Source organism: Danio rerio, chromosome 5 (genome assembly GCF_052040795.2).
Source record: "Danio rerio strain M-AB ecotype USA chromosome 5, GRCz13ab, whole genome shotgun sequence".
NCBI lineage: Eukaryota > Metazoa > Chordata > Actinopteri > Cypriniformes > Danionidae > Danio > Danio rerio.
Window position 1 is genome coordinate 64,206,993 of NC_141025.1, and position 13,275 is coordinate 64,220,267.

General features: G+C 34.6%; 1 protein-coding gene across 1 annotated transcript in view; it reads right to left on the minus strand.

The window, feature by feature from the left end:
• The window catches only part of sik2a (salt-inducible kinase 2a), a 75,367-nt gene that overhangs the window by 54,455 nt on the left and 7,637 nt on the right, over window positions 1–13,275 (minus strand). Inside the window, 1 exon segment of the mRNA NM_001327944.2 lies at window positions 11,800–11,863. Within this exon segment, the coding sequence (NP_001314873.2) occupies window positions 11,800–11,863 (64 nt within the window).

Here is a 13,275-nt window from a genome sequence, read left to right on the forward strand (position 1 = left end):
CACTGTGTAATTTCTAATGATTGTCCTCTTCCAAATAAAATGACTCATAGATTGTATGTGTGAGCAGCTTAACTTTAAGCTAAGGTTTTACATTAAGTTTTAAAGTTAATCGACCTCTATACTGTAAAAATATCTGTTTTAGGTATATTTTTTGCATATTTACAACTAACAACTTTGTGTGGATATGAACAAATGTGGAATCAAGGGAGTTGTTCCCACTTATTATCATGGTAGTATGAAGAGGATTAAGGCTGAAAGTCACCGAAGCGAAACAAGACCGCTCAATCAACTGCTGATAAGAGACAAGAATGTATGGAAAAAGCAGCGGTGCTTTTATTATGCAAAAGTCAACCACTTCCGCTTCTTTTGTCCACAAACCAGGATTTAAGCCTTTTCTTTTATAATTGTACTGACGTGTGGCTGTGGCAAAAAAGTAAAGATGGTAAAATCTCTAAAAGCTCATTCTTGATCACATTTGATGATTGATGATCACAGAGAGCTGAACAGAACTTTTAATCCCAGTTGCTTTGCTCACATCCTGTCTTGTTGGTATGATTATACAGGTTACTATGAAGACATGTTAATACAAGGCTGTCAATCAATTGGGTGGATGGGAAAACATTCCTAAGTCGTTCCAGTGGGCCTCAAAACGTGTTTAAAAAAAAAAAAAAAGACTTATTGTCTTTATACACTATACATGTTTTGTCCAAACAGCTTCCAAAAGATGATTTTCATCATAGGTGCCCTTTAAAGTGTCTTCAGTTGTTCCTGTTTTCTTTACAGCCAAACTGGAAATGGAGGGTGTGTATGATGCCATAGCATTATGGCTAGGGCCAGACAGAATCTGCAGACGTTTTTTGCTATTTCTGCGGAGAATTTTGATAAAAATCTGTGGATTTCTGTGGAATTATTTTGGGAGTATCATAACTAAAATCTTAATATGCAAAATAAAAAAACAATACCTTTTTAACTTTTATTTCATGTTTAAAATGCAAATCCAATCAGATACACTTTATTTGGTAAACAAAGCAAGTCTCTCATATAATAGATCTACTAAAGACAGAAAATATTACTGTACAAACTGCATTGTACATTAATCACATTAATATTTTCATATTAGTCAATAATATTACTGTAATTAATTTAAAAACTGAAAAAATATAGATCTACACACATTTACTTAAGTAAATAAACAGAATCAATGATGGGCTAAAAATCTGCGGAAATTCTACGGAAAATCTGCGGAATTCTGTGCGCGCAGATTCTGTTTGGGCCTAATGATGGCAAATGTCATTAGTTTAACACTCGCTCTTTTTCCCCCTGGATTTGAAACATTATTTAAAACATTTAGCTTACGCAAATTGTGCCTTTAAAAGCCCTCTATATACTCTATTTGTAAATTAGCTCGTGATTCACAGGTGTTTATTTACAGCTCTGTATGTCATTCTGACCTTGATCTTTGCTGCAACAGTTCTGATGTTGTAAATTTTACACTGTAGTTCAACAAAATGTATTTTATTGATACATTTTAAAAGTCTGAAACAATATATTATATATATATAAAAAAATCAATAAATCAATACAACAATAGAGAAAAGTGGCAACTCATTATCCAGTTTTTGTATAGTATTGCAACGTTTAATTAAATGCATCATTGCTAAATAAAACTTAAAGAACATAAAATGTATTTTAAACATCTTACTGACCTCAAACTTTGAAGGTAAATGTGTTTTGTTACAAATCATCAACTATTAAATTCATAAATATCATTATTTGAGAATACATACATTTTTGGGGATACTTTGATATACTTGACATTACATTACAAACTTTATCCATGACTTGTCTATGCATTTTAAAAGAATTATTGAACTTGACAGTCAAGAGAGATCACAGGGATCCTTGTGTGAAAATAAACAACATCTCTGAATGTAATATGCGCAAAGTTCAATGCAAAGGGAGATATTGGCTTTTACAGAGTTAGCTTAGAAAATGAAGTTTGGATGCTACACAAAAATACATTCAGGGTAGTGAGATCACAAATGCTTTGTGTTATGCGCAATTACCATGCGCATACATGCGCAGAGGCGCAGAGGCGCTGTAATGTAGCAGAGAAAGCTAAAACGCTTTCAAAAGCTGCTATTTCCACTGTACTGTTTCTGTATTTGGGCTTCCAATGGACACGACACAAAGAGAGAAGTGCTTACAATTTAATTTTCATTATTCATTCATTCATTTTCTTTTTCGGCTTAGTCCCTTTATTTATCTGGGGTCGCCACAGCCGAATGAACCGCCAACTTATCCAGCATGTTTTTACGCAGCGGATGCCCTTCCAGCCGCAAGCCATCTCTGGGAAATAATTTTAATTATGTTTCAGAGAATAATAAAAAAAGATAGCTAGCATTAGCTTCCAGAATCTCTCCCAGTTCAGTGCTGGATTTGACTAAAAACTTCTCCAACCGACAAAACTCTGGATTGTGAGTCACAACCTGTAAGTATTTTTTGTAAAAATTGATCAACTACATGCACAGTTTCTAGCATTAACGGTATGTTGTAGCAAGGACGTAAACAATGGTAAATGCAGTTTGGCAGTCAGCAATTCAGCTACATTAACAATTTAGTGTCTCTCTATGCGGCTGCTTTTCCTGCGTTTTACATCTCAAATAACAAACTTGCGAAAGATTTGTGAATGTTTCATATTAATCACACATTTTTATTCCAAATATATGTGAAAGACCCTTGTTAGATTTTATTTTAGAGAGCAGGCATGAGGTTCAGCTGTGTCCTCTGTGTCATTTTCTGTCTGATTCAAACTGACACGGATAACAGCTACTCTGACTGAAAGTGTTTACATAGCACAAATGTGCGTGCTTATAGAAGGGGCGTGGCACCTTTCCTGGTGATGTGGAGCTGATCGGCGAATCACAGCACATTATGTTAGCTGACCAATCATAGCCTCTTGTGGACGGGCCTTTCAGAGGAACTAAGAAATATAATCATTTTCATGTTAGCTGAGTAGCTGTATATAATTAAAGATATATGAGCAAATAACGTGAGTTTCCACAAATGTAGCATAAGCACACGTTGCTTTGCATCTTCTGAACACCACCAACCCTTAAAAATACAGTATGGACCACCCCTTTAATGTGTTAAGATTAGCTAACACATTAGATAATATGAACAATTTATGAGCAATTTATTTTTCATAGCGTTTTATAACCTTTTTAATAAACTGTATTTTAGTTCACCATACATTAACTCATGCAACAAATAATGCGTATTAAGGCCCAATTCCAAATTTACCCCTTAGCCCTCCCCCTTACCCCCACCCCTAATTTTGCGCATTCCTGTGAAGGGGTTGGGGTGTCCCAATTCTCCTTAGCTTAAAGGCGTAGGGGTAAGGAGAAGGGGTAGATCTTCGAATGGAGATTTTTCAGGACCACACTCAAAACCAAAGGGGTAAGAAAAATTTCACAGAAAACAACGGCAGCATAGCTGCACCCGGCAGTCAGGAGATCTACAAATTAGTATTTTTTGTCATTATTATGAATTTTTACAACAAACAAGCACATGTTTTAATATATTCATAACATCATTTGTGTTTTACTGTTATGCCACAAAAACCCAGTTAAAAGAAAAACTGCTAAATGCTGTTATCTATAATCCACAATAATAACTCTTGTATAGCAGTCCCATGACATTCTGTCACTCGATTATCCCAGAATACCCTGTCAGAAAACTGTAGTGGCTGGGAATGAGCTTTTTAGTGTCTGGTATGATGTTAATGTTGTTTTTTGGTGTGTTTTCATAGATGAATATGGCCACTGTGTAAATGTGCAGTATAGTTACAATCTTATTGCCACATTTTAATGTTATGATAACGTAATATATGCCTTTAGTGATTTCTTGAAGATAAATACCAATAAATAGCGCAACTAGCATCAGGGTCGTCTAATCTCATATAAAGCAAGAGATCGCAATGGCATATAATAACCTGTGCAGGTGCTGTATTGCCATTTCTGAGGGTTACATTTTAAAGCCCTTCTCTTCACACTCGGTTTTAAGGGCCACAGGGAAGGGGTAAAGGTAGGGGTACAAAAATAGAATTGGGATTGGGCCTATATAATGTAACATCTCTGGATTCTAATTATTCATTCATTCATCTTCTTGTCTGCTTAGTCCCTCTATTAATCCAGGGTCGTCACAGCGGAATGAACTTATCCAGCAAGTTTTTACGCAGCGGATGCCCTTCCAGCCGCAACCCATCCCTGGGAAATCCACACACACATTCACACACACTCATAATCTATGGACAATTTAGCCTACCCAATTAACCTGTACCGCATGTCTTTGGACTGTGGGGGAAACCGGAGCACCCAGAGGAAATCCACACGAAGGCAGGGAGACCATGCAAACTCCACACAGAAACGCCAACTGAGCCATGGTTCGAACCAGCAACCTTCTTGCTGTGAGACGACAGCACTAACTACTGCGCCACTGCCTCACCCGATTCTAATTATTTATTCGAAAATATTAACTAAGATGGATTAAAATGCATAAATCTGATGTAGAAGCAAAGTTCCCATATCAACACAAAAAAAGAAAGAGTTATATTGTGATAGCACAGTAAGCTCTTTAATCTCAAAAGCTTAAGCTTAAATGAATTCAACTTAAAAGACCATTTTAATAACACATTATTTTCTCGTGTCCTCTTTCATGCATCACAGGTGTTTGCTTAATACCTTTCCTTGTGTCAGAGTGATGTGAATATGCAACCACCAGCTTTTCATGAATTTCAAATCCAACAAAAACAACCGCAAACAAGCAGCATATATTCATTCCCTCCAAAAATGAAAGGCCAAACTGTCATCCACAGCCGACCACACATTCAAAACAGGACCTGACTGTCAGCCTTGCTGCTTCAGATGCTGATAAAACAGCAGTCCTCCAAGTTAATCAGTTGACAAGGGCATGGAGATGCCAGCCGCATGCGTATGCATGTGTGCGTCATACAGCCCATGTGTTAGGGACATGTAGGAGACTTCAAAGCATGCGAATGTGAGGCAGTGTGCAATGTGAGTGGGATGCTACGATATTGAGTTGACAGATGGCTTCACGTCCCTATGGACTGACTATATGACAACGCGTCATTTACACCCAGCAGGTAGAATAAGGAAATTGAACATCTAATCTACAGCGGATGAAATAAGTATTGAGAACGCATCACCATTTTTCTCAGAAAACATATTTCTAATGGTTCTGTGGGCTTGAAATTGTCACCAGATGTCAGTGACAACTAAAGTGACCCATACAAAGAAAATAAACGGAATTCATTTAGAAATTAAGTTGTGTAATAAAATGAAATGACACATGGAAAAAGCACTGAACACATGAAGAAAGAGGTGCAAAAATGCATGGAAAGCCTAGTCAGCAGCTGAGATCTCTCAGTAGTTAGAAAACAACCCTGCTCCTCATCAGTGTAAATGAATATTAGCTGCTTCAATCAAATCTGATACATTACCAGGAGGATTAAAATTAATCCAAAGAAGTGTTGGAACAATATTGAATTTCGGTACCAATCAGTACAGCAATTTTCCCACTAAAATTTAAGTTCTTAAACACTGCTAATTTGCCATCACATGCTCAACAGTTTACCACTGTTTACCAAATGTAAACACAGATACAAAGACACTGGAGCATTTTAAGGCCCCGTTTACACTAATACATTTTAGTTTCAAAACGCATACGATTTGCTACGGTTACACCATCTGGAAGAGGCCATTTTCATTTCAAAATACTGCTGCTCTGTCTCAGTGTGGATGGGGGAAAACGGAGACAAACTCAAAATGGAGGCGTGGCTGTAGACATTCGCCAGTCTAATTGGGGCTTTTTGCTCAATATTCAGTAGCTTACACAAAGTTCAGTCTTGCATCCGTTCCTTGTAAGTTCAGACTTCACAAGTTTTTATATGAAAAAATTAACTCCCAAGGACACATCGAGTAAATCTTCAAAGGGAACCGTGTACTTTATAACCTTATTCACATCACCCTAGCTACAGTACGCTGTTTCACTTTCTTGACGGTAAAATAAAACCATGATATAAGAAACTGCCTATTTTCATTTTGATATTAACAATTTAACAGACAGCAGAAATGTTGAGGTGTCATGCAGCATATATGAGCGTCATCTTCACTGTATGCATATTTATAACAAAACAGAGCCTATAACAGAACTGCCTCCTTTCATTTTCATTGAAAATATGAAACATACTGTCTCTTTTGCTGAATATCAAGTTTTAATAATCAACAATGGCCATTATAAAAGTATAACGTATAATAAGTTTATACAGTATAGGAAATAAATGCAAGCAATCAGCCAAATGTGCAGAAACAGTGTACGTGGCCACATAAATTAATAGGCTATATTTGTGATTAGCCAAAACATGTTACCTGAAAACAAGTTATAAATTCATAAGACCAAAGTCGGGGAATATGTCCTTAGAGACAAGGTGAAATAAATATCACTTTAACAAATATAGTGATATTAGATCCAGCGGTAGATCCTTGATGAACAGTCTGACACTAATAGCTGTCATTGCTGCGTGTATGTGGTCACGAGATGTGCGTTTTCAGCATTGTAGTGTAGACGGAGAGTTTAGAAACGCTGCATGAAACGCTAGTGTGAACGCGGATCGTTTTCATTCTAAAATGCCATTTTAAAACTAAAATGTATTCGTGTAAACGGGGCCTAAAGCCACAAAGATCAGCTGGTGTGTCTATGAGCTAACTTAACAGAAGGATAAAATCAAACCAAGGTGGAATGCTTTCAGAAAAGAAAATAAAGCTGCTAGAATCACCTGACCTGAATCCAACAGAAAATAAGAAGGAAAAATCAGAGTTCATAGACGAGACCCATAGAATCGTTATGATCTAAAGAAGATGGGGAAAAATCAATTCACACCTGAGCTACCAGTAGGTGTCATATTAGTAATAAATTAACTATTAAATACATTACAGTAGTTTAGCATTTTCTTTAGTACTTGTGTCATTCCCTTGTTATTACACAAAACACATGCTTTTAGTTTATTTGTATGTTTGGATTTTTGGCCAAAATCTAGGTAAATTTTTATGTCAACAGATCTTTTAGAAATTTTATCATGAATACTACTTATTTTGCCCGCTGTATATCATCGCCATGCATAATAATTAGAACCATCTTACAACAAAAATGGAATGTTCCCCCAACATTCAAAGTGACTGCTGAGCAAATGAAGCATTAAGAAGTTTTTGAGATGTGAAAAATGTAGAGATGATTCAAGTGAAAGGACGACTGGTGAACAGATAAAGGCTAAATCACTTTATTGGGTGAATCATGTTAATTGCTGCACTTTTATAGCATTTTATGGAAACAGAACTGTGATAAAAAGCAACCCGATGGTCATTTGCCTTTACTTAGGAACAAATCCTGAAAAGCAGCGGATATAAAGGATCATTTACAGCACCCGATGCTTTTTATTACAGTTTAAACTTCAGAAGAGCTTGATGAATCCAACCTCAAGAATTATACAAATAATACAGATTCCTCCACACCAACTGTATGATATCATTGTTTATTATAAGCATGCATTTTTAATCTTCGAGCATTAAAATGATAGTTCACCTACACTTTTTTTTAATTCTGTCATTATTATTTTCTCACTGCTTTATTGTGAATTTCTCATTCTTTTGAATACAAAGGAAAATCTGTTGAAGGATGGTGGGTAACATCCTTCAACAGATTTTCCTTTGTACTCAAAATATCTGAAGAATAATATTTAATTGATCAATTAACTGGTTTGAACCACTTGAGGGTGAGTAGATTTTACATTTTGGGTTAACTTTTTAAATATCCATCCCAATTATAGGTCCAAAATAACACACATTTAAGACATTTATTGTATATGAAATTAATTAAGGGATGCAATTCAGAAAAACTATGTGTAAAAGTTCAATGGAGTTAAAGTTCATTGAATGATTAAATGATTAAAAAAAATTAAAATAATACAACAACAAAATAAATAAAACAAATCAAACAGGCTTTATAGGTTCAGTGTACAGTAAATATTGTATGCTGCTCTTGATGGATGTAAAGAAAAAAAAAACATGTTTATAATTGCATTCATTCAGGCTGAACACTTTGTTATCTTGTGTTAAGAACTGGACTGCAGTCCTAATTACCTTTGACCAAAATCATAAATAAATGTTGAAATATTGCTGAAACCAAGAGTACACCATGCATGCACAGTATGCTCTATAAATTCAAAATACATTTGCATGAATGCTAATTACATTACATGTAATTTAAATAAAATACCCAAGGTTAGCTAATGTATTTTCAATCATAAACTAAGAATGATTACATATGCAGCGTTTATAGTTAAATAGAAAGTATAATAGTTCATAATTGACTAATTCATGACTAAAATCCAAAGTTGTGCTTGTTGACATTAGTTAATGCACCGGTAACTAACCTGAACTAACAATGGACAACTTTTTTTTATTAACTAATGTTAACAAAGAGGCCGCACTGTGGCTCAGCGGTTAGCACTGTCGCCTCACAGCAAGAAGGTCGCTGGTTTGAGTCCCAGCTAGACCAGTTGGCATTTCTGTGTGGAGTTTGCATGTTCTCCCCGTGTTGGTGTGGGTTTTCCCCACAGTCCAAAGACATGCGCTATAAATGAATTGAATTAACTAAGTTAGCCGTAGTGTTTGAGTGTGTGTGTGATTCTGAGTGTTTTCTGATAAACAAGGGACTAAGCCGAAGGAAAATGAATGTTAAAGGTAATTACTGTAATAAATGTATTGTCCATTGTTTGTTTATGTTAATAAATACATGAACTAATGAAACATTATTGTATAGTGTTACAATCACATTTCATTCTTAAATAGATAAAAAACATCCATAAAATGCAATTTTGTTTTTTTTAAACTGCTGACACTTTGAAAATCAAAAAACATCTACAGGCAAAGCAAAACTAATAAAAAACTAATGTTCACACCTAGCAAGGTAACTATACACGGTAAAGAAATTCCTGTAGAATCTACAGTAACATTATCTGCAGTGGTTCTCCAGTAACTTACTGTAAATCAATTAGAGCAAAAATACTGTATTTACATTATATACAGCCACATTTATCTGTATTTACAGAATTGTATGTATTCAGTATATGTACTGTAAAATATACAGTAATTTACACAATGCAACTTTAAAATACAGTAACATACTGCATAACTGTCTACCAGTAAACTACAGTTATTGTTACAGTTAAATACTGAGTAATTTACAAAAATTTTTAACAAAGTGGATATAAATAATATATTCAGCACTGACAAGAGATAATCTGTTTATTTTCAGTTTGTTTTTGTTTTACCTCCTTGTAACCAGCAGGTGTCCTCAGTGTGCTATTAGCGTATATGACTAGTAGAACAAGCTCTTTACGTATAACCAAATCTAACCAAACAGTAGCTATGTTTCCATCCAAAAATGTGAATTAACTTGATGCCCAAAACTGGATTATCGCATAAAAGACATGCGGATAAAGTAGCATTTCCACCCAATGAGTCAAATCGAACAAAATCCTCACTCCCTGATTAACTGGTGCGAAATATTAACAGTAAAAACTAATTAAAAACGTCAATATCTTCTTCATGTAATAAATTACTTGCACCTCAGAAGGCAATCCTGACACGCAGAGAACACGCGGTGACATTTGAAGGCGTGAGAAGCAGAGCAGAGTAGAGACGCTCTTGACAGTTCTAGAGGTCATTAATATTATAACAACACTAATACTAAAACAGTTAAGGTGTTTAGAATGACCAAAACAACATTTCAGGTGTTTTACAGTGTGCTCAGCCAGCTGGTTTGTCCATTCACACACATTTTTATCATCACATGGTCTCTTATAACAAAGTCACATGACCTTTTTTAATGCGCACACTGGAATTTGTTTTGTAAAAGCGCTTCCATTGTTGTTTAATGTAGTTAATATTTTCTTTTCAAATAAAAAGTTTATCCTACTCAGTTATGCACAAATGTTTTTTTGTGCTCGTTTTGCCGTGCTCGTTCCAGCTAACAGGCGTGGGGGAGAACAAAACCGAAAACCACCCAGCAATACAGAGTCCAGACAGCCTATAACAAGCATCGCGCTCTCTCTCATACACACAAACACAAACACGCACGCACGCACGCATGCATGCACGCACACACACACAAACAAACACACACATATATACATATATACATACATACATACATACATACATACGCGTGCTCGCTCCCTCGGGAGTTAGGAGCGATATTGTTAGACCGCCTGCTCCCGTCCAAAATTACACCAGTTACCGACCGCTCCCGCGCTTTATTCAGAAATTTATTCCCGCGCCACAAGAAATCTGGTCGGGTCCGGGAATGTAGACCTCTAAAGCAGAGCGTCTACACAAAATTATCTACATTGCAAAACAAATCTGTAAAATGGCAGTTTTCTGTATTTTGTTTTTATTTTTTTTATTTCCTCCATTTATTTATTCTTTTGAAATCGCATCATGAGACCTTGATCTTTTTTTCGACAACTTTTAAGCCTAAAAAATTGGAAAAAGTGATTTTATGAACATTTTTATAGTTTAAAGTGATATATTTTCTGGGTTAATAATAAGCTGCCAATATATTTTCTGTTATTTTACAGATTTCTCTATATATTATTTCTTATACATTAATTTTTTTAAAACTACAAACATGTTAATATACTGTAAGTCACCTTGTTAATCTGTAGATTTTTTGTTAGACTGTAATTTTTAACATCAAAGTAGATCAAAGTTTCACAATGCAACTCACAACAATAAATAACTGAAAAGCACAAAATATATAAACAAATTAAAATGTTAATTAACTGAAATTTTTACAGTATAAAGCTTTAAATTGAGCTTAAAATATTTAGGTGCATTCTGGCTTGCTATCAGTTTTATTGCTTATTAGCTGATAAAAAAATAGTTCTGAAAGTGATCCCAATGACGATACAGTTTCTCTACATCTGTATCACTATAGCAGGGGTCTGAACTGTTGTTTTAGCTTCGGAATGATTTTTAGAATTCTATCATTATCATTATCATTATCGTTATTGAACGGGAAATGAAACTGTGGATCTGTGCAAGTCACCTACATCTTAGCTTGTAAACAAATTATATAATTTGCTGCTGACACTCCTGATACATTACATATGCCAAGTACATGACGTCAAATACAAAGAGTATATTAACACAATAACTGAAGACACACTGACCAAATCACAAGGATGTCTCTGTAAATTATTATCCTATTCCTCTTTTTTAGCAGCAGCTGTCATATCATATTCTCTCTCTTGCTTTGTCAAACGCAACCTTTTGCCCCTTAACAAGGCTATAAATCTCATTCACTGTCTTTCAAGTATGACTGCAGCGTTACAGTACGGGGCTGTTATGGGTGAAATGATTGTTTCTTTGGTCACGTAGCTCTCATCTGAAAACAGCAGGACCTTTTTCCATTACAGGTGACACAGCTAATCATCGCAGCACAAAAAAAATAGCTTCGGCTCAGCTCCTCCATTAGGCTTTAAGTGAGTGAATCAGCGTATGAACGGATGAAATATGCAAAAATGTGGTATGAACATCTCAAGCCACTGCAGGCATGCATTCTGTGTACACACACACACACACACACACACACACACACACACATAAACACACAAACACAAGTTAAATCTGCGAGGTGAAGCAAAGGTGAAGCACTCACCAAATATCTCTCCATTTCTGGCGTATTCTGTGACTAGATAGAGCATGTTTTTGGTCTCCATGACCTATCGAAAGAGAAAGAGACGTGACTTTGATGTGCTGCACGAATATGGGATGATTATGATAATGCAATTAATATTACAAATCGCAAAACCCAGAAATCAGCAGAGCACTCCAGACTGACAGCATCTTCACCTGGCGTAAGTGTTCACACCTAACTTCAAGTAAGAAAACAATTCTATATGCTATTTTCTTGCGAGGTAAAACAAAATGTCTATTTAATTAGAAGCTTTTCTTTCTCTACAATGCTCTCCCATCTTTGAGTTTTCTTAATAGTGAAAACAACCTAACTGTGGCAATGATTCAGTACTGTGGTTTACACAACCAACAAATGTTTAAAATGTCTATTTTCCTTATGGCCTTAAATTGCTTTTAAGCTTGAAAATGAAAATAAAGTTATAAATAAATATTATAAATAAAAAGATTGGTAATATTTTATGAATTTTTTAAATAATTTAATATTAATATAATTATCTATCATAATATACATTTTTAAAAAGTATATTATTAATAATAATGATTAAAATATTTTTTCATAGTTTTTTACTATATCTTCTTCTGGAGAAAGTCTTATTTATTTTTTATTTATTAATTATTATTATTATTATAGTTACAAATTTATACAATAAAAGGAAAAAAAATTCTAGCCCCCTAAAGCCTGGTTTATACTTCTGCGTCAAGTGATCAGTGTGACTCACAGTGCATGCCTTGCGTGTGTCTGTCTGTCTGTACCTACCTACCTACCTACCTACCTACCTATCTATCTATCTATCTATCTATCTATCTATCTATCTATCTATCTATCTATCTATCTATCTATCTATCTATCTATCTATCTATCTATCTATCTATCTATCTATCTATCTATCTATCTATCTATCTATCTATCTATCTATCTATCTATCTATCTATCTATCTATCTATCTATCTATCTATCTATCTACAGTATCTATCTATCTATCTATCTATCTATCTATCTATCTATCTATCTATCTATCTATCTATCTATCTATCTATCTATCTATCTATCTATCTATCTATCTATCTATCTATCTATCTATCTATCTATCTATCTACAGTATCTATCTACAGTATCTATCTACAGTATCTATCTACAGTATCTATCTATCTATCTATCTATCTATCTATCTATCTATCTATCTATCTATCTATCTATCTATCTATCTATCTATCTATCTATCTATCTATCTATCTATCTATCTATCTATCTATCTATCTATCTATCTACAGTATCTATCTATCTATCTATCTATCTATCTATCTATCTATCTATCTATCTATCTATCTATCTATCTATCTATCTATCTATCTATCTATCTATCTATCTATCTATCTATCTATCTATCTATCTATCTATCTATCTATCTATCTATCTATCTATCTACAGTATCTATCT